The sequence below is a fragment of the Sinohyriopsis cumingii genome, chromosome 17, assembly GCF_028554795.1.
Source record: "Sinohyriopsis cumingii isolate HCF-2022 chromosome 17, ASM2855479v2, whole genome shotgun sequence".
Classification (NCBI taxonomy): Eukaryota; Metazoa; Mollusca; class Bivalvia; order Unionida; family Unionidae; genus Sinohyriopsis; species Sinohyriopsis cumingii.
In genome coordinates this window covers 7,847,749-7,868,296 of record NC_142977.1, presented here as the reverse complement: position 1 = coordinate 7,868,296, position 20,548 = coordinate 7,847,749, and the positions used below count along the sequence as shown (strand labels likewise).

At 38.1% G+C, this 20,548-nt stretch overlaps 1 protein-coding gene across 1 annotated transcript in view; it reads left to right on the top strand.

Annotated features, from left to right (window-relative positions):
• Positions 1–308: 308 nt before the first annotated feature.
• LOC149777705 (steroid 17-alpha-hydroxylase/17,20 lyase-like) overlaps positions 309–20,548 on the top strand; it is a 32,810-nt gene continuing 12,570 nt past the window's right edge. The window contains exons 1-6 of the mRNA XM_089938754.1: positions 309–728; positions 7,958–8,160; positions 9,669–9,875; positions 10,888–11,026; positions 12,596–12,809; positions 16,771–16,822. Coding sequence (XP_089794880.1) covers positions 440–728; positions 7,958–8,160; positions 9,669–9,875; positions 10,888–11,026; positions 12,596–12,809; positions 16,771–16,822 — 1,104 coding nt within the window. The 5' untranslated portion in view covers positions 309–439. The remainder of the gene's footprint in view (positions 729–7,957; positions 8,161–9,668; positions 9,876–10,887; positions 11,027–12,595; positions 12,810–16,770; positions 16,823–20,548) is intronic.

Here is a 20,548-nt window from a genome sequence, read left to right as displayed (position 1 = left end):
CATAACGTAACAAACAATTATATTAAAAGTATTACCTTTTCCTTTTGACATCGGTAATAGTTCTCATATCAAAACATTGTGATCTTTTTTTAAACATATTGTACATCTGCACAGAGAGAGAGAGAGAGAGAGAGAGAGAGAGAGAGAGAGAGAAGCAGCGTATATGCATCTCGTCCTCACCGATGCAACGATTGGGTTCACTATGTTCGCCGATAGAGACTAAAAAGTTATGAACGGGTCTCCGTTTGCATGATGTGCGCATGTTCTGTAAAAAGCGTATTATAGCTAGTTGACCGACCACTTTATTCTCCCGTTGCGCTTTGTTTGTGTAGTACAGCATTCCCAAGGTAAATGTTAAATATAGTGATTTTAATGAACTCGGATATCACGCTTTGCACCTAAAAGGAAGGAGTTATTTCTGCTTCAAGGTGAGGTCAAAATGTTCGCGAGAATAACAAAATCTCCTCCTGGTCCACCGGGATGGCCTATCTTGGGATGCCTTTTGGAAATTGATTCCAGTCGTCCTCACGTCAGTTTTGATAAATGGGCGAAGCAATATGGGCCCCTGATTTCGTGTAAAATGGCCGCCAAAACTTTGGTTGTAATCAGCAGTCCTCTATTGGTCAAGCAAGCCTTGGTGGAGAAGAGTTGTTCTGATGTCTTAAATGACCGACCGGATACATTCATTTCCAAATATATAATGGATAATGCAAAGGGTGTTCTGTTTGGTGAGTTTCGTTCATTTTTATTCCTCTTCCCTTCATTTCATTATGAATCTCTTCTCATATTTGTTTGCTTTTCAGTATCGTGTTGTTGTTTTTTTTTCATGTTAAAAGATGTGCAACATTACTTGAATAGCAAATCCAGTCTACCGCTTTTCTACTTAGAAGAGGATTAAACTGTGTTGTATTTGTGCTTTACATTGACCTGACGTTTTTCGCAGGTATAGTATCATTCTGTAAACGATTTCAATACGTTGCACATTTTGTTTTCTGTATGCAAAAAGAAACGTCCCGGACCAGCTGTGACGTGGAACGACCAAACGGCCCAGTCTGAATTAAAGCACGAGGCAAAATTCACAGCTGCAATAATTTGGATTTCTTTGGTACATTAATTACATGTATATTATATTTTAAGCATGTTTGGTCACTCTACACTAAAAATCTGTCTAATATGCCCTCATTCGACTTATTGCGACTGGATCTCTCCAAAACAATAATAATGGCGTCTATTCTGAACCCGCCGATATTATTTTGTAAGCTATATTGATTGAATAGGCACTTCCATGAAGCTACTTACAGCTGGACCGCTCCTGTGGCCTAAGTGGTTAGTGCGTCCGCCTCGGATACGGGAGGTCGCGGGTTTGAACTCCGGTCGAGTCATACCAAAGACATAAAAATGGTACTAACAGCTCCCTCTCTAGGCGCTCAGCATTAAGAGGTTACGTTAGGACTGGTCGGCCGGTGTCGGAATGTCACTGGGTGGGAAATCATGCCACATGTCTGCGGCCTGATGCCCCAGTGTTAGACATCACTATAAACTATAAACTGCCACAATGCAGACATTGTAGCGACATGACTGAAAAAGTATTGAAGCTACGTTAAAAATCTAAATCACGTACTCACACGCACACTTTCTGTTGGACATGGGGACGTATGAAAACATTTTCTCCCCATAGTACTCGATTTTATCTATTCATTTTTATACTTTCGTATAATGTACACATATAAATATCGAAGGAAACATTGGTCCATGTCTATCAGGCACACTGGTTTACGACCTCATCACAGACATACTGGATTACGACCTCATCACAGGCATACTGGATTACAACCTCATCACAGGCATACTCGATTACGACCTCATCACAGGCATACTGGATTACGACCTCATCACAGGCATACTGATCTACATGCCACTCTAAAGCATGAGAAGAATATGTTGTTACAAATGGAAATCACCCATCGTTATATTACCTCGAAACCCTTTGTGCTTTGCACGATGCTCGAGCGTTTTGTAAACTCTTGTTTAGAATTAAAGAGAAAATGTCTTACACAGAAAATGTGTGAACCTAAGGGTGCCAAAATCCACATAAACACAGTCATACCATGAATAGGTACCGTAAATATATTCAAACAGTTTTGAGCACGGTTCTGATCTAATACCTGTTGTTACTTTTGTTGTTGTAGGTTTCACGCCATTTTTCAAAACAAAATCGGCTATGCATGGCGGCCAGTATAAATGGTGGATTAAGAACCCTGGAAAACCCATGAAATAATCATCGACGCACGAGAAGATACTGGCAAACTTTCTCACATACCCACCATGACCGAACTCGAGATGTAACACCTGTGAATGTAGCAATGGTAGATAGTTGTACTTCTTATGTTAGGTGTTTCGGCTGGAATAAACAATAACGCAAGAAAGAGTCAAAACAACAAGCTTTGAAAATTGTAACAAAACAATTATTTCCCTATAAAATACTGTAAAAAAAAATAAATAAAAAAACTTACGGTTTTAAGAATCAAATACAAAAATAATTCAAGAATAACCCACGGATTAAATTTTCAAAGTCCTAGTAGTGAAATGGACTAAACAATTCAAGTTCGAGTTCCGACGAAGAATCCAAGATGGAAAGCGGTGACGTATACTGTATCCTTTGTGGTGTTGGAATGTCTACCGTTCTGTGTTATTCACGAACAATACTCATGATATTTGAATTTCCCAATACGATTTACTGAAATATCTTTGTTCTAGAATTCTGTATGAGCACTCATATATTTCCAGGAAAAATAATTAATCCTTTTGAATCAAAATAATTCGAATTAACATTAAAATAACTCCAAACTGACACAGCAAAAGAAATACCTTTAGGTCAAGTGTTTTAAGCCTAAACTAAGAATGATCTCTATAAACAATGATTATATAGTAACTCGAAAGGCAAAACAGATTCCTGGATGAGGGTCAATTTTCCAGAACCTTCGAGAAGTATTTGCGTAAAAATGCACATATGACATTGACAAGAACAAATCATTTTGCTCTAAGATAAAAATGAAAGGTTGCTTACTTCTTTCACTGATTTCTGAATTAAGGTCGGGAATTAGGTCAGGTTTAGGTATTTACAAATGAACAGTCAAACTATTTTATGGAAAAGTGATGTGATGTGATGTGATTTTGATTTTTAACGTAGCTTTAACAATTTTTCAGTCATATCGCTACGATGTCTGCAATGAGGCAGTTTATAGTGATGTCTAGCACTGGGGCATCATGCCGCAGACATGTAGCGTGATGTCCCACTCAGTCACATTATCCTGACACCGGGCCGACCAGTCCTAACACTAACCTCTTAATGCTGAGCGCCAAGCGAGGCAGCTGTTAGTACTATTTTTGTAAGTTTTTGGTATGACTCCTCTGGGCATCGAACCCACGACCTCCTATGCGGACGCTCTAACCACTAGGCCACCGGAGCGATAATTATAGAAATGTAACGAGTTCCTAGTAAAGAAAACTACATTATTTTGACATAATGATATCAAAAATAAAACGATTTTAAAACTTACAAACAAGTAAATTATATCAAATAATATTTAAATTAAATATACATAACACACCAATTATTTGATTTGCCTCACCCTTTCATTATTCTGCATACACCAGTTTTAGTTTTCTCTGATTCTACAGATGATTGGTCCTATACTATGTTCAATTGTATTGAAGTGGAGTTGGTAAGTGTCAGCTCATTTCTTTTTTAGACGGGAGCTGGGATGTCGAAGGAAAATACAGAGTGCGAACTTTAGATAATGACACATCCAATTTTTAGTGTCAGAAACAAGAACATGTAATTATTGCTCTTCGCTAGTGACATAAGATATGATTCATTCCGATTTGATATGTGCCAAACATAGGATATGATTCATTACGGTTTGCTATGTGCCAAACATAGGATATGATTCATTACTGTTTACTATGTGCCAAACATCAAATCAGCAGTAGATGTCCGCCCTGGATGTACACAGAAGATTCGTATGCTTTTCATGGCTGTCAGTAGTAGTATACAAATTGGGGTTCTGCACCCCTCTTTCTTGAATGTGATCTTTATGCAGCAAAAGGGGTTCTGGACCATTTTTTTCTTGTACGGTAAAAAATAGATGTATTGGACCGTATAGGGTAAAATGGGTGTTTTAAACCACTTATTATGTAGAATAGGGTGTATTGGACCCTGGATGGTAAAATGGAGCCCTTTTTTGATGGATGAGGGTACAGTGAGAACCAGACGTAGTAATCTCATTGGGGTTCTGGACCAGTTTGTGGTGCCTCTTAGATGTTTATCATGAGTATAAACATTGGATAAGGAAACTTCGATTCCATAAATGTTTCAAGAATCGTCAGTGCTACCACCTTGGCAATGGAAGGCATCGTAGCCAGACCTGCCAAAGGTGACAGATGGCTATGATGATATTTTGAAACGTCACATCGTCGTTTAACGCAATTTCCGCATCAGATCTTACAGATAAACAATATATGGAGGCTGGAATAAGTGCAGCATCAGCAAGTACAATTACTGCAACAAATGCAATTTACGTTTAAAAAATCCTGAGATACTACAACATATACGTTAAACATGGGCGCTAACAAGAAAACATTTACATATGTACCTGCTGCTGCATCTGATATTGTAAATAATATGTTGGAGTAGCTGCAGGTAGTGACAGCACTAAAGGTTCTAAAAATTGCATTGGTCATATTCCACATCTCTTTGACGCTGTAGATAATCGTTGGAGTGTTTTTTGCATCTGCGTCAACTCGGTATCTGTGAAATAATCCAAATTATGGTTTCAGTTTAACAACGCGATAACTGAATGGTTAGAGTGGACCACAAACGGAGAAGCATCTAAATTTTGAATCAAAATATAGTGTCCAGCGGCCGTTACAATTTGGAAATTTCAACTATAAGTCGACTAAATGCTAATGTCGGAAGCATTTATAACTGGCTGTTAGTAGGATCGAACGAAAATACAACATGCATAAGACATCAATCGTTTGTGTGACTACTTCTCAGTAATTTACGCTTGATCCTGAAGTATCCACAAACAAGTACTCGTATTTCCGGATTTATGTTGTCAACGCTATGAGTCATTATCCTGGAGTTACTGTTTCAGATATATACCAATGACGACTTAATGTAAATCTTGAAGTTTCATACGCAAGTTAACTATTTAGTGTAATCTCATACAAATGTCCACAGATCCACCAGAGTTGCTTAAGAATTGTATAATCTTGTTTAATCATCGATAACACAAGTTGATGCTGACTCGCTAGACCCAGAAAGTGCAGAAGAATCAAGAGCGGTAAATATAGTTGCTCGAATGAAAAAATTAACTTTAGGTTCACCTAGCTTAAATGAGAACATTATAACTTTGTTAGAGTTGCAGAAATGAGAGGCCCTCAGCTGAAATATACAATCCGAAACTTTGATATAATAAGTAAATACTGTCCTCCTAGTGACTGCAAAATCTCGCGGCGGTACAACACCGGAACAAGAACGGATAAATAAAGCTCAGGCTGAACTTGACAAAGTAGCTGATACAGAAGGAAATAAACTAGTAAGAAATCGTACACTAAGAGACAAACTTGCTAAACACCGTAGTTTTCGTGATCTAGGTATGGACTCTCCTTATAAAAACTTTATACAGTATCAGATATAGAATCACAGCTTGAGCGTACTCCGATATAGAAAACGATTTGTTTTATTAAACTGTAGATGAAATAACGCCCTAGAGATTAGCCAGCGGCTAAAATATTACATGTATGGAGTTACACACTCCGTCACCAGCACACTTGGCTACCTGTCACACTGGTCAATCAAGCAGTCAGTATTCCAGGTTGTTCAATCAAGCAATCAGCGTCCACCAATCTCAATCAGAAACGCCCAATCACCTGGTACTCGACCATCAACACTTTGCTCAGCTTCACAACTGCTTGGGTCAATTCCTATGGTTAGCTCTACAGCTTGTACGACGACGACTCCGATAACTCTGGTTAGCTGAAAATACATCTAACACCGTGTACTATGCATGACACGGGCATATGCGATGAATCGTAATGACGTTACACACAGATTGCATTATGAGCACAATAATTACAAAATTACAGAATATGAACCTAACCGTGCCGAAAAGAATCATACGGTACTAAAAGTTTTAAAAAATGCAACTTTATATATTGCTAATATAAATATATTGCTAAGTCCCAAATAGGAATAGAAAATATTTGCATGGTACTACGTAAGCCAAAGTTACATAGAAAATATATAAAAAAATAAACGTGATAGTACGATAGTTATAACTTGTACACAAAAAATTAATAACTCAACATACCTCTACAGCTGAAGATTTCCAAGTCCATAAAGTAGACCGCTCACTCACAAGACGTTCCATAATGTAAAGATTTTGTCTTACGGTAAGGTATTTACACACAGACGATGCCGCAATTCAGCTCTTCGCAAGTGCGGCATAGGATGAACCGAACTCACTGTTTCGAAATATTTGTACAATATACATAAATTACCCTTGAGTACCGTTGTACACAAAAACTAGACCCGAGTACAAGTATTTCATAAATAAAAGGATTTATACAATTCCATGACATTTATAAAGCGATAGCTTCACATGAAATTGTTCTTAAGATGCTTGAGCCTGGTTATCTTATCAGTTGTAAGGTTAATTTGTATTTATTTTGTCATGATGATGAGAGTTACATAATACAAATAGCTGAGACGTTAAAAATGTCTCGAAAAATCGTAAGTGATCTCATGTAAAAACCGCAGTAGTCTTATATAACGAGAGTTTCCGGATCAGCCCAACATGTGTTCGACGACGATGATGATATGGTCTTTTTGTGAGTTTTCTTTCTGAAGTAAACCTCATCAAATCCTTGGCAAACATTTTATTCTAAAACATCAGTACATAACTCTGTTCTTGTGTGCAGTTTTCTAACTTCCCTTAGATGACGGAACCTTCTGTCAAATGACCTCTGGTAAGTCTGGTTTCCAGGTTGTTTAAAGCTTACTTGCACAGTCTTGGTCCAGTCTGTTGTCTGTTCAGGAAGATCCACAGATGTTGATATAAGCAACAGTCATGATAATACATAGTTCTGTCTAGAATTACACTCATCGGACCTTCTTAAGCATTATTATTTTCCCAATACTTGCTGTTTTTATTTGTTTTTCACTTGAGCACAAGCGTTTTCACATTTGAGTTTGATTGGCAGATTATTATAACGGCTGCTACGTAAACAATCGGCAAATCAGTGGGGCATATACTGACACAATTTGTCATTTCAAATGTGTAACCTGAGAGTCGCCTATTAATGATATGGCTGTGGCATATGCCAGGTTTCTTTACATGTTTGCCTTCCTTTGCTCCATCCTGTTGTCAGTTTGTAATTAGAAGTCCACCGGATGTTTGCCTTGCCACCAGCATCAGTCATCTCTACCTTGAGATAACACCACATTGGCGCTACGGTTTTCATCAAAGAGAATTCTGACTGTCTGGGCCAGGGAATCCACAATACTTTCATTGGTCATAATGCGCTTCAGATTCTCTGATTATACTGGCCATTTTTCCGGGTTGATATCCGTAGTAATATTGTCTTTTCAGGGGACTGAGCGAAATCATTAACAGTTGTCTTGACAGTAATGCTCTTGAACATGCCTCTTTTGATCCTGACATTCTCTATTGTGTTGCTCAGACATTTTAGCAGCGTACACCAAAATCTATTGCTTTGTGCTATAGTTCTTCGCGTGTTTTCTGTTATGATTATCAGTTTCATTTTTATTTGTTCACTGCACCTGTACTAAGCTGTCAACACCTCACCTGTACTAAGCTGTCAACACCTCACCTGTACTAAGCTGTAAGTTTTTCAGTCACATCATCATTATAACATTATTTTGTTGAAGGCAAATACGGACAGACAACAACTGAATTAAAAAAGATCATGTACGAAGGTCTGAGCACGCACTGCCAAGGTGCCCCGCAGTTTGAGACCATGGCACAGAAGGAACTGGAAAAGATGATTAAGAATGTAGCAGATCAAAAAGGAAGAGATTTCAACCCAAGCGAGTTTGTGTCCAGCTCTCTGACCAACATCGTACCGATTCTGGTGAATACTCCGTCTCTCTTTGTTTTTCTCACCTTCTTTACGTATACAACGTATACAGAGATGCCAATTGTTACTGATTTTGGGAAAACTTGGGCTTGAATACTATTTTTAGAATAGGTTTTCTATATGGACGTAATTAGTGAGAAACGTACTTCAATACTACTAGCATAGACGGATACAGTTAATTTAAGATCTCAATATAGAAACAATAGCAAAAGGCCATTGGATTAGACTGGTTGGATACTCCTTGTAATGTACGGCACTGCTTTGCCATCAAACTGAACCTTAACGACTTTAGGCAATCCTTGTTTTATTGTAATATGCAGCTTATCGAAAATTCACAAAAGAATATAATTCAATATTTTCACTCAGAAATTGAACATTGTCGTTATCTTTTCATAGTAAAGTAATTGCGAAATATGCTTGGTACTGCAATGGCTGCAACAGGTATCATGGAGAATGATATAAACTTCTGAATTATTAAATATGTTAATAGTAAAGATTTCCTTTGCTAAGTTAGGTGTTTTTGTTAGATTTTGCTGTAAAACAGACTACCTGTTGCCTATTCAATAGCTGATTGCATTGTCGGTATCTTCTATGCTGATTCATCCAGTGTTATTTGATCTTGCGGTAATATTGAAAAATGTACATGTCTGGTGTCATGTTTGCACTAGGCAAGTAGGGATTTCGTTCAGTTTACAGGGCATTGACAGAACATTTGTAAAATAAAACAATATTTATTTTGACCATTAGAGACTAAGTTTAAGGCACAAAGTTTCTTTTTTAACTTTCAATCCAGGATTACGTTAGGATCAAATTTGTAGCGCAATTTTTCCATGGTTCTTTCAAGTGTTGACATTAAAATCTTTGACAGACGAATCTTCATTTTAGAGCGCCCTGAGCTTAAAATTTTATCTTCAGGTGGAATCGGATAAAACAGCTGTACCGGTTATATAAATTGTCTAATAAAAAGCTCAGTTGTAGCTAAACATTTGATTACCTGAACATTTGGTTAACGAAATATTTTGTTAACTAAATATTTGGTAAACTAAACATTTGGCAAGCTTTATATCAATCTACAGCATTTAAAACACTTGGTTATATTCTTTACATTTTATGACATTTATACGTATTTGTACATATGTTTGCGTATATATTCGCATAAAATATGTATATACGTACATGATTATAGGCATGGATGCAATACACAAACAAATCATTATGATGTTAATAGATATTATATTCTACATACCAGCCTAATTTTTATTCCATTTAGAGAATTCTTGTTAGGCATATTTCTTTTGAAGCTAGGATGAATCTTTTAAGGTTGAACGTTTTTCTTTTACTTTCAATCCAGGGTTTCGTTAGTGTAAAATGTTTAACGCAATAGTTGCATGTTTCTTTTAATTGTTGACATTTAAAACTTGGAACCAGATAGGGAATTTACATTGAATCCTATGATGTGATTGTTTTTGTGCATAATCAACATGATTGAAATGTATATCCAGTTTTCCGGCTCCGTGATGGACGAAAAAGATGTAGAGGTGATATTGGAATACAACAGGGCCCTCATGGGGTCAGTCGAAGCAGCGAATGATACTATGCTTTGGATGTTCCCGCTTTTACGCTTTTTGCCGGTGGAAGTCGGGCGGAGATACAGGCGCACGATGCAAGCTAAAGAAGAACTACTGAAAACATTCTTCCAATCGAACAAGGTGCTTAGAATGTGTTTGGTTTTTATTTCCTCTGGTCAAAGGACAAGCAAGGTTATGGTATAAACCTTCGTTCTGTCACTCATTTCCAGTCGTCCGCCAATCGGTAAATACGTTTTTCGAACACTATGGCGGTATAATTTATATTCAAACTTCGATCAAATTTTATTTACCTACGGCAAGGATTTTATGGGAACAAAAATTAAAATGTACCCATTTACCACGCGCGATTGGATTTTTGTAATCCAGCAGGTGTTACAAATTCTTGAACGTTAAATCAACTCGATGATGTAAGAATGTCTCTTACTATTACTGTTGTTCCTTCTACCCCCGTGATTTTGGTTCTACGTACCATTGGAATTAAACTTGGGAATTAAATATAGGCTTTTTCGTTCCGTACATTATTAAGAAGATATTGCTCATGTTTATTTCATATGTGTTATTGATGATTGTATAAATCAAATCATGACACAAAAGGCTTTGTTTGTAGCAGTATATTAGTCATATCGTCATAATGGTCTTTGAGAGTGACATTGCTTTAGAATTAGCTCAAATATCAAAACAATCACTCTTATTTTCTTGGTTGCTGGTAATTTGTCTTTAGTTGGTTTTTGCAGACTATCGTTCACATTTTTAGTTAAATATAAAAGAGGACTGTAAAGGCTTTCATCCTGTCATTGATCACGGATGCCTTCTGAATCAAGCGATAAAACATCATACCGTTCTTGTTTTGTTGCTGCGTGGACAACGTGAATCTCAAAAATATGAGATGTAATCAGACTGTTTATATTGTGAACTGTGCCTCATTTGAAGTTATACATTAATAAAATTAAATAAGATAATATATAATAAACGGCATTGCTCTTACTTGTACACATTTGTAAGTGTCGTTTTCTTGCATTCAGATTTATCGTCTACTTCAGGTCATATATTCTTAGACGAGTATATCACTTCAATGTGTTAGAAAAATACTTGTTCATATCAATAAATACGCACTCTTTAAACATTTTAAAAGGAAACATATGAAGCTGGTCGGGAGCGTGGACTGGTTGACGTCCTCTTGAAATTCCAATCGCAAGCACAGCTTAAAGGAGAAACACAATGGCTGACAGACTCTCATATCAAGGCTATCATCCAGGATGTAATATTTGGTGGTAATGTTCTCAAAGTTTACCGTTCAAAGGATTTTTTTAAAGACAAAACGGGTGGTAAAATAAAATGGATTCTTAACTAGAACTCAAACATTGGGAGACATCACTCTTTTACAGTTTCAGAACAAGTTCCATTTTGGAGAATGAACCGGCCTACAAATTTCAAAGTCCCCTGATCAATATCAGCATATGTGGCTTTCTTGGTGGTAGGTGGTGAGCCTGATTACAATACAGGAACACTTCATACTCAAATCAAACTTGATTTGTAGGTGTTGCTGGCAGGCTTGGGCCTGGTTGACATGCACGCAAAGTCAACATAACAACAGGGCCGTTAAAATGTGGAACATCAATAGCAAAACAACAGGGCCGTTACAATGTGGAACATCAATGTCCAGTTCCTTGTGTAAATTGAGATTTAACCTACTTAAAACGATGAAACATTGTCCTCTCAATGTATGCGTTTGAATGTGAGATTGCATGTTTTGCAAAACTAGCAACAATAATTTAAAATGTTATTGTATAAAATATGTTCTTGTTGGTGAAATCACAATATATGTAAGGTAATCGAGCATTGCTAGAAAAATGCCATTTTTTATCAACGTGTTTGGTCCTTTTACCGATTACTATTCTTGAAAATGAAATTAATCTTATTTCTCTTCTTCATGAAACCGGGAACAATAAAGAGATCGATTTTGTTGCAAATCATTAATTCCACTTTTCCAAATCGCTGTAATATGCTATACATACCATGGTTATAAAGTAAATTGTTTCTAAAAATGCCACAAATGACATTGCTACAGGCGTCTACAAATTTTCCAAAGAAATATTTGTGTATCCGTGATTAACCCCAGCACCATCTGTTTCTTTTGGAATGGAAAAGATTAGTATATTTTTGTTAAAAACAAATTAGCTGTTAGCCTAACCTAATGCATCTGAAAACTGCGTGTTCTCATTAATACAGTTAGTAATATACTTGTATGAAAGAAAAACATTATTGGCGATCACTTATGAACTGGCATAAACGAGAGTACGGGTTATGGATAAATTGGATACTATACAAAATTTAAACAAAAGATAGATATCGCATCTAGCAATCATAACCGAAGGTATCGGCTTTGTATTGGAGTTGCTTCAACGAAATGAACGGGAGCAAAGGTTCCCAAAAATGTTTTAATATTTATATTTGCTTATTGTCTGTCTTGAGAGTCGACGTGGACTCTAATACAAGGGTTGCTGGTTCAATACCCGACCATGCCAGAATTAGTCGGCTCCGGCGTAGTGTCCTTGTGAAAAGCATTCAGCTCTCATTTCTCAATATGATATGGTCAACAAAGTGTTGAAATTGCCACTAATAAAGAACCAATCAACCAAACACTGGTTTGGCAAGTTCTATGAATACGTTTAGGTTATCATTAAATTATCCCCTTTTCCCTTTATCAATATATTGACTTATCGAAGTGTTTTATACTTGCTTAGGTGCAGGAATATTTCTTAATATGTTATCACGTACAATTTTGAACAAACAAATACTGTTTTCAGAAAGTTCTAATCGGGGAAGTCACATCTTTTCAGGAATTGGTAGCGTCACATATAGCATCCTCGGCATTCTCCTGCTCCTTCTTCATCACCATGAATATGTAGATGGTATATATCAAGAAATCGTCAAAGTGGTTGGCTTGGACAGATATCCCAGCCTTCAAGACAGACCTGCCATGTCCTACACAGAGGCAGTAATACTGGAGGCACTGCGCTATATCACACCTGTGCCTATATCCGCTCCTCATCGGTATGTACTTTGGTTTTCTTTAGCCACAGGTGCTCTATTGGTACCTTATCATACTTTAGGAATAAATGGTGTTGGTTAATTTGTGGTGTCAAAGCAACACTTTGAACAACACATTGTGCTGAGACATGTAGTTTGAAGTGCGTTGCCCAAGGACACCCAACTCTGTGTGTGAGTGTGTGTGTGTATGTGTGTGTGCGTGTGTTTTATGTGTGTATGATTTGGATTTTTAACGTAGCTTTAACAATATTTCAGTCATATCGATATGATGTCTGCAGTGTGTCAGTTTTTAGTGATTTCTGGCACTGGGGCATAATACCAAAAAAATGTAGCATGATGTCCTACCAAGTCACATTATCCTGACCCCAGGCCGACCAGTCCTAACACTAACCTCTTAATGCGTAGCGCCAAACGAGAGAGCTGTGTATAATTCTGCCGGGGATCGAACTCGCGACCTTCTGCATCAGAGGCGGACGCTCTAACCACTAGACCACTGGAGCGGTGACACCAGACTGGAGAGGATCCAGAATGATCCGATGGTGGGAATCACAGCTCGATGCGGATTAAAAAGCTTGCCCAAAACAAGCTGTTCTGCCATCATGTTCAAGAAAAATTGAAAAGTAATTGCCTTTCAACCTAAATCAAACAACAAAACAGATAAATACATTGTATGCTACTGTGCAATTGTAGACCAAAGAAATGTTGGGAAAGATTAGACAGTTAAGACATTTATATACTCTAAGCCTTGTTTCGGACTAATTCGTTCATGACCTTCCCAATAGTCGAAATGGCGAGAAAGAAGAAACAACACATGCTACCTTGCAAGAAAAATATGATACCACAGTCATTGCATTCGTAAAAGAGACCATTGAAAATGGAGGATTATGTTCTATTGAAACACACTAATTGACAAGCGCTAATATTGACACTTGGAATTGATATTGTATATCGGGGTAGACAAGCAATTCCTTAACTAGAAGCTACAGTCAAGGCACATTGGCTGTAGCAGGATTGACCTGATAGGATGCTTGGATCAAATGACAACACAACACAATGTGATGAAAGATGGAAGTTTATGAAATGAATTAATAAAAATATGTGTATACTCTACAAGATTCGTTGATTCTTTCACGATCTATACACAAGACTCATTCAATTAATTTAGACACTAATCAATCACAAATGGGAACACATAAGCGTGATTCTTATATTTAAAATGAAGGTGAGATTCATACAATCTCGTGTAATGAAAGTGAGATCCAAATAATCTCAGGTAATGAAAGTTACTCAAATTGTACATCAGTTGAAACAACACCATCAATTGAAACAAATATATTCAATTGCAGTCAACAAAACAAATGTACCAAACAGATGATTTTTTATTCATTTATAGTATAGTTCACAGCCACGTATGACACATAAATACTTGTAAAACTTGCAAAGGAAACATTGTGACCTGGCTCACGTGTCCATTGTCAAACCACACAGTTCTCCTGCATTCTTGGGTTGGCCCACACTTGTATTGGTCACATACACCCTTCATGGATCCACCATGCGCAGAAGTTTACAAATCAGCAGTTCCGTTCTTGTATGGCCTTGATGGTCACACCTACTTATATCCCCATACAGACGGCCAGACCGACAGCCTGTTATACCCGCACATACATACGCACAGACAGCTACATTAAAACCAAACTGGTCATAATAACAGGTACGGAATTAAAATCAATAGAAACATGCTACTAAATTAAGCTCTTATTAGCAACTTGTAACATTTCAAACGTTCAGACCGTTTCAAATACTCGTAGTGGCAAAGGCAACATTTCACGCTACGACATTAAAACTTAATATGCTTCATATACGAAATTAAAAGAAAAAACATGTAACACTGAACCCTATGGCAGTAGAACAATAATGTAACATGTACCCCTATGGCTGTAGAACAATAATGTAACATGTACCCCATTGGCTGTAGAACAAAAATGGAGAACTTCACTCTTTGACAAGATCCAAAAGACCAATGTGTCAATTATAAAAGAAACTTGCATCAAATCTACAGGAGAATTAGTATTAGTAAGGATAAAATACCAGTGTATACTATACTTTTGTGTATATCGCCGCAGGTGATCTACGACGAGATACATGCTAGTTCAGTCGCTTAACTAGAAAAACAAGTATCCACCCTATATAATGTTGTGCGCATGTACGACAAAAATAATCGAATCGCTCTAAAGCGAAACCAAGTTTTGTATTGCCTTATTCTGCGACATTCGCCCACGTTGTCTATAACTGATTCCCACCAACTCAACAATGTTTTCCATTTGCATATAACGTCTGCCAATAAGGAAGACAAACCCTTCTATTAAAACTCCTACTCCATGTCAGTCAAGATAATGCTTAAAAATGTATATGCTAAACTTATTGAAAGTTGCAACAAAAATACCAGGATAAAATGTATAAAATAGGTGAAATGGAGAGGTAATAAAAACACTTCTTTACAAAAGGGCACGTTGAAATGGAGAGTTAATAAAATACATTTTTACAAACGGGTACATTGATATCGAAAGTTTATGAGAATACTTCTTTACAAACCAGCACATTGAAATGGACAGTTAATAAAATACTTCTCAAGATATATACTAAATCGGTGCATCCAACTTGATGGCAAGGATAGACATCTTGAAAATATGGCCATCTCTGCTCGTAGTTAGTGGATAGTAGTATTGACAGGTTTTCACATAATTGTTTATACCTATACGTTGTTGGTCTTAAATGCAGTTGATGCCAATGCGAACCCTCAGAACCTGACAAATATCATAGCAGATACTTCTCGAGAACGAATACTCATACTGACGTTGAACAAACTAAACATTAGAACAATTCAGAGTTACTTCTGTAATAAAATTACCCTGATTAATAAGTATTCAATCAATCCCAATATGCTAAGAGAGATTTAGTGTATTATTCCAACTTCAAATACAGTCGGCTCCACTTAAATGCATATAGCTTACTTGCATATATCGCTTAAGTGTACAGCGAAAGTATGGACCCATTTTCTATTGCAAATATACTTGAATTGCGCTTAAACGCATACTCCGTTTATATGCATAGCTTGGGTCCTGTCCGGAGGCTATGCATCTAAGCGGAGTTGACTGTATTAACAATACGCTAACGTAGTTATGTTTTTCAGCGGTATACAGCTTTGCTTTTATTGTAATGTTACTGCATATGGACACGAGTGTGCTAGTGTGAAAAATATTGCAAAAGCACGAGTGCTCAATTAATGTTTGCATTTTAATTTTTAATAGAGCTTGGAGTGTGCTGGTGTGAAAAATATTGCAAAAGTACAAGTGTTCAATTAATATTGGAATTTTAATTTTAATAGAGCTTGGGGTGTGATGATGTGAATAATTTTTAAAATTTAATATTTTTAGTTTTGTTATCTATGATGCGAGACAGTGAAGCACACAAACATAACTTTGCCAGCTCTCTCATTTTCGTTTGAAACCATTATACTCCATTACTGATATATCGCTCAAATTTTTACTACAGTAGAATTATAATCTAGAAGGTTATACGGTACTGACATATCGAGAACTATCACTCGCCAATTAAAATTCAATTTATTGACAGTCATTAAGAAGTACTATTGCTAGAATGCAAGTATTCTCAAGACTAGTCTTGACTGTTCTAGAATTTGGTACGCCGATTCGTTATCAATATAGAGTCTATCGATCAATTTTACTTTTACGATGTACATGTACTCACTTTCTTTCTCTATCTTTTTGATAAAAAGGAATCACATGTTAGTGGTAGTATTTGTAAATGTTTAGATTACAATTCTATGTGCTAAAGTAGTTAAACAATTCAAACAATGGATGCCGCGATATTGCAGAAAGATCTATGTAATTTGGATATGGCTTTTAAGTTTGTACAATTTTGTTTCTTTCCTTTTTGTTTTTAGCGCCATGGAAGATGTAGAACTTGAAGGATATACCATACCTAAAGAAGCAAAGGTAACAAATGAAATATTTTGAAGGCAATGTTATTGGGAATCTGGTATTTGGTAAAGATGAAATAACGACGCCGCATAATCTGAACAGAACTGTACATTTATTAACATTTGAAATGTTACATTTGTGTTGATGATAATGAAAACAAAGTGTAAATATTTACGGTAAGCAAGCTGATCACTTGATAAATACGCAGATAAGAACTAATATATGAAATCCAGAACAGTGTTATATCTTTTTCGTTCTCCGCGTTGTTCGCTTGTAGAAAGGTACATATTGGCAGTGCCAACAGCCTAATTACAATGCAATCAGAATTAAGCAGGCCAATAACTATTTGTGTAGGTACCTTGCGAAATAGTAATCTAGATAACTTGTCAACTGCCAGACTAATTTAATGTCTCAGATCAAAGATCTCCATTGACTAATTACTAACCGAGACGGATAAGAGAGAGAGACAGACAGACAGAGAGACAGACAGCGAGAGAGAGAGAGAAGAAGAGAGAGAGAACATTATTGATCCAGCTCATTGTAAAATGATTAATCATGAATGTAACACGAAAAAAAATTTCCGTATTGATATAGAAACTTAACTAAATCACCACAATGTGTATGCTTCACCATAGCGTGGAGCGCCCTGAGTAGTCTGGATATCGTGTTGTTTCTGCACGAATGCAGCTGAGTTATAATTATTTATATAATGAGTGGATCTTTTGTTCCTGATGGTGGAAGGGGGACGAGCCTCCGGCTAAATGGGATGTTGCGTTTGTTAATGATGACCCTTGTGGGATGGCTGGGGTTGTGAATGCAGATTCTGGCTGCATATCATAATGGTAACTCTACTCTTCTTAATATTTAAGATGTTTAGCCTGTTAGAATCTATAGTTCTTCTTTAGAGGTATTTTGGAGTGTGCCTGTACATATGCGCAGATCTGTAGCTTGAATTATGTCAAAACGTTTGATAATGGATGGTTTGACGGATGCGTAGACCTGACATCCATAATAAAGTTTGGATCTAATTAAGGCCCTGTAGAGTGTTACTAATGTGTCTTGGTCTGCACCCCATTGTAAACCTTTGATGTTTTTCGGGAGATTAATGTCTTCATTACATTTTAGTACTATTTCGGTGATATGATGATTCCATGAGAGGTGCTGGTCGAAATACATACCTAACACTTCTGCGACTTTTTCAAATTGGATTAGTTCTCATTGAATGTATAAGGATGGGGTTGTATAATGTGCGATTTATGGGGGGGGGAGAATAGTACTCCATTTGATTTTCATTTTGATAGTTTGAACCCCCATTTGTCAGCCCATTTGTCGATGTTAGTTAAACTGACTTGCAGTTCAGTAATTATCTCTTGGCTGCATGGGTTGCCAGCTTTCTATATGCCACTGTCGTCAGCAAATTGTGATAAATCAATTTTAATGAGGTCAACAGAGCGTTCTATGTTGTTTATCATGATATTAAATAGATTATAGGGGGCTCTAGATAGAGTAGTACGTTTGTTGTCTGGCAGCTGCATTCTCTGAATGGACGGACACACTGGTCCTCATTCTCCCAAATCTCTCACGTCTGCCTCCAAGAAGGAATTATTCCTGGCATACCCACGTATATCGCTTCAGCTGGCAGGCCAAACAACGTCATGCGGGGGGGGGGGGTGATTTTCACACTGCATCACTTGGCGTATGAACTTCTACAGGGAAGTCACCGGCTAGGGCGGAAGGTCTCTACAGATCAACGGCCGAGTGTTCGGGACCAAATCGCACCATATGTACTAGTGGATTGCGGCTGTGGTCGACCAGCTATGGATCGAAATAGCAGGGAAGGCAGATCTCTTCAGTCATGGTTGGCCATCTGTCTAGGAGAGGGAAACTCTGATATAAAACCTACGGTCTGCGGACCTCGCTGTCACCGTTATGGCTTGCTGTGGCATGGCAGATGAACTCCAGGTTTAAAGTTTGGGGCCAGTTTGCGCAGACTGCACTCCACCTAAATCTACATTGCTCAGGCATGAAGGAACTGTCTACTGTCTACTGTTTACGTTCGACTCTATCAAGCCCTGCAGTGATGGGAAAAGGGCGAAAACGGCTGCTAAAAGATGTCTCTGGGACCGCAGTCCCATTCCTGTATGAAGAGGGGCCAAGAGAAAATGGTCCAACCAAAGCTCGTCTCCTTACCCCCCCCCACCCCCCACCCCCAGTTGGCTTGCTCTGGCAACGGGCATCTTCCAACGCGGTCGGAATTTAACAGAAATAACATGGCAGGCACCGTCTGATTCACATTGTGGCAGAAGACTAAATCTGGCTTGTTGGAACATCAGAACATTGCTAGACTCAACCGACAGCAACAGACCAGAACGACGCTCTGCCTTAATCGCACACGAACTCTCTCGCCTTATTGTCGACATTGTTGCACTTAGCGAAGTTCGCCTTTCAGAAGAGGGAAATTTGAGAGAACTCTGCGCTGGATACACCCTTTACTGGTCAGGAAAACTAAAAACTGAAAAACGACTTTCAGGAGTCGGTTTCTTGGTCAAGGACACAACCACCACCAAGTTAACAAACCTTCCCACTGGTCGCAACGACCGCATCATGTTCTTGTGTCACCCATTAGGGAACCAACAACACGCCACACTCTTCAGTGTATATGTTCCAACACTCCAGGCAGATCCTTCTGAAAAAGATAAATTCTACGCTGACCTGCGCATACTTATCAAGAGCGTTTCAGAGAGAGACCAAAAAATCATCCTCGGCGATTTCAATGCCAGAGTGTTCCGAGACTCAGAAGCCTGGAAAGCCGTCCTTGGGAAATATGGCGTTGGTGGCTGCAATGACGATGGGCGCCTGCTTCTAGAATTTTGCGCAGAATTACAGCTCACCATCACAACCACCGTATGTCAGCAGAAAGACAACAGGAAAACTACATGGATGCATCCTAGATCAAAACACTGGCACCTTATCAATTACATCATAGTACGCCAAAGGCACTTAAAAGATCTCCTTCATACCAGAGTGATGCCCAGTGCAGAGTGCCAAACAGATCATCGTCATGTCCGATGCAAGCTCGACTCCCACCTCAAGTCAAGGCCCTGGCAACAAGGAGGTACCTCAGAAAGGAAGCTCCAGATCAAAAACCTGTTGTCTGAAGACGTCAAGGCAGATTTTCAAGAGAGCCTGTAGTCTAGGCTTGAGAACTTAATTGTCCGCCAGATCTACCACCGGAAGAGATGTGAAATCACATCAAGGCTGCCACTCTGCAAACCTCAGAAGAAATCCTTGGATTCACCACTAAGAAAAACATAGACTGGTTTGACGAAAACAACCAAGAACTGCTTGACAAAAGAGATCAGCGTACCAAGCTCATCTCGCACAACCACCCTGTCCACAGAAGAAAGCAACCTTTGGCCTTATCTGCAGTTCCCTCCAGTGCAGTCTCCGAGACATGCAACATGAATGGTGGAACGAACCCAGCTGTACATTGACAATGTTGACTACAATGGGTTCTATGAAGCGCTGAAATCAGTGTATGGTACTTCCTTCCAAATACATAGCCACTAAGGAGTACAGATGGCCAAGAGTTACTCACTGACAGGGAATCTATCCTGAACCGCTGGTCAGAGCACTTCCACACCCTCTTCAGCACTAGCCGTACAGTCCAGGAGGCAGCTATATATCGCATCCCACAACAGCCACATAAGATGGAACTTGATGCACCCACACTGCAAGAGA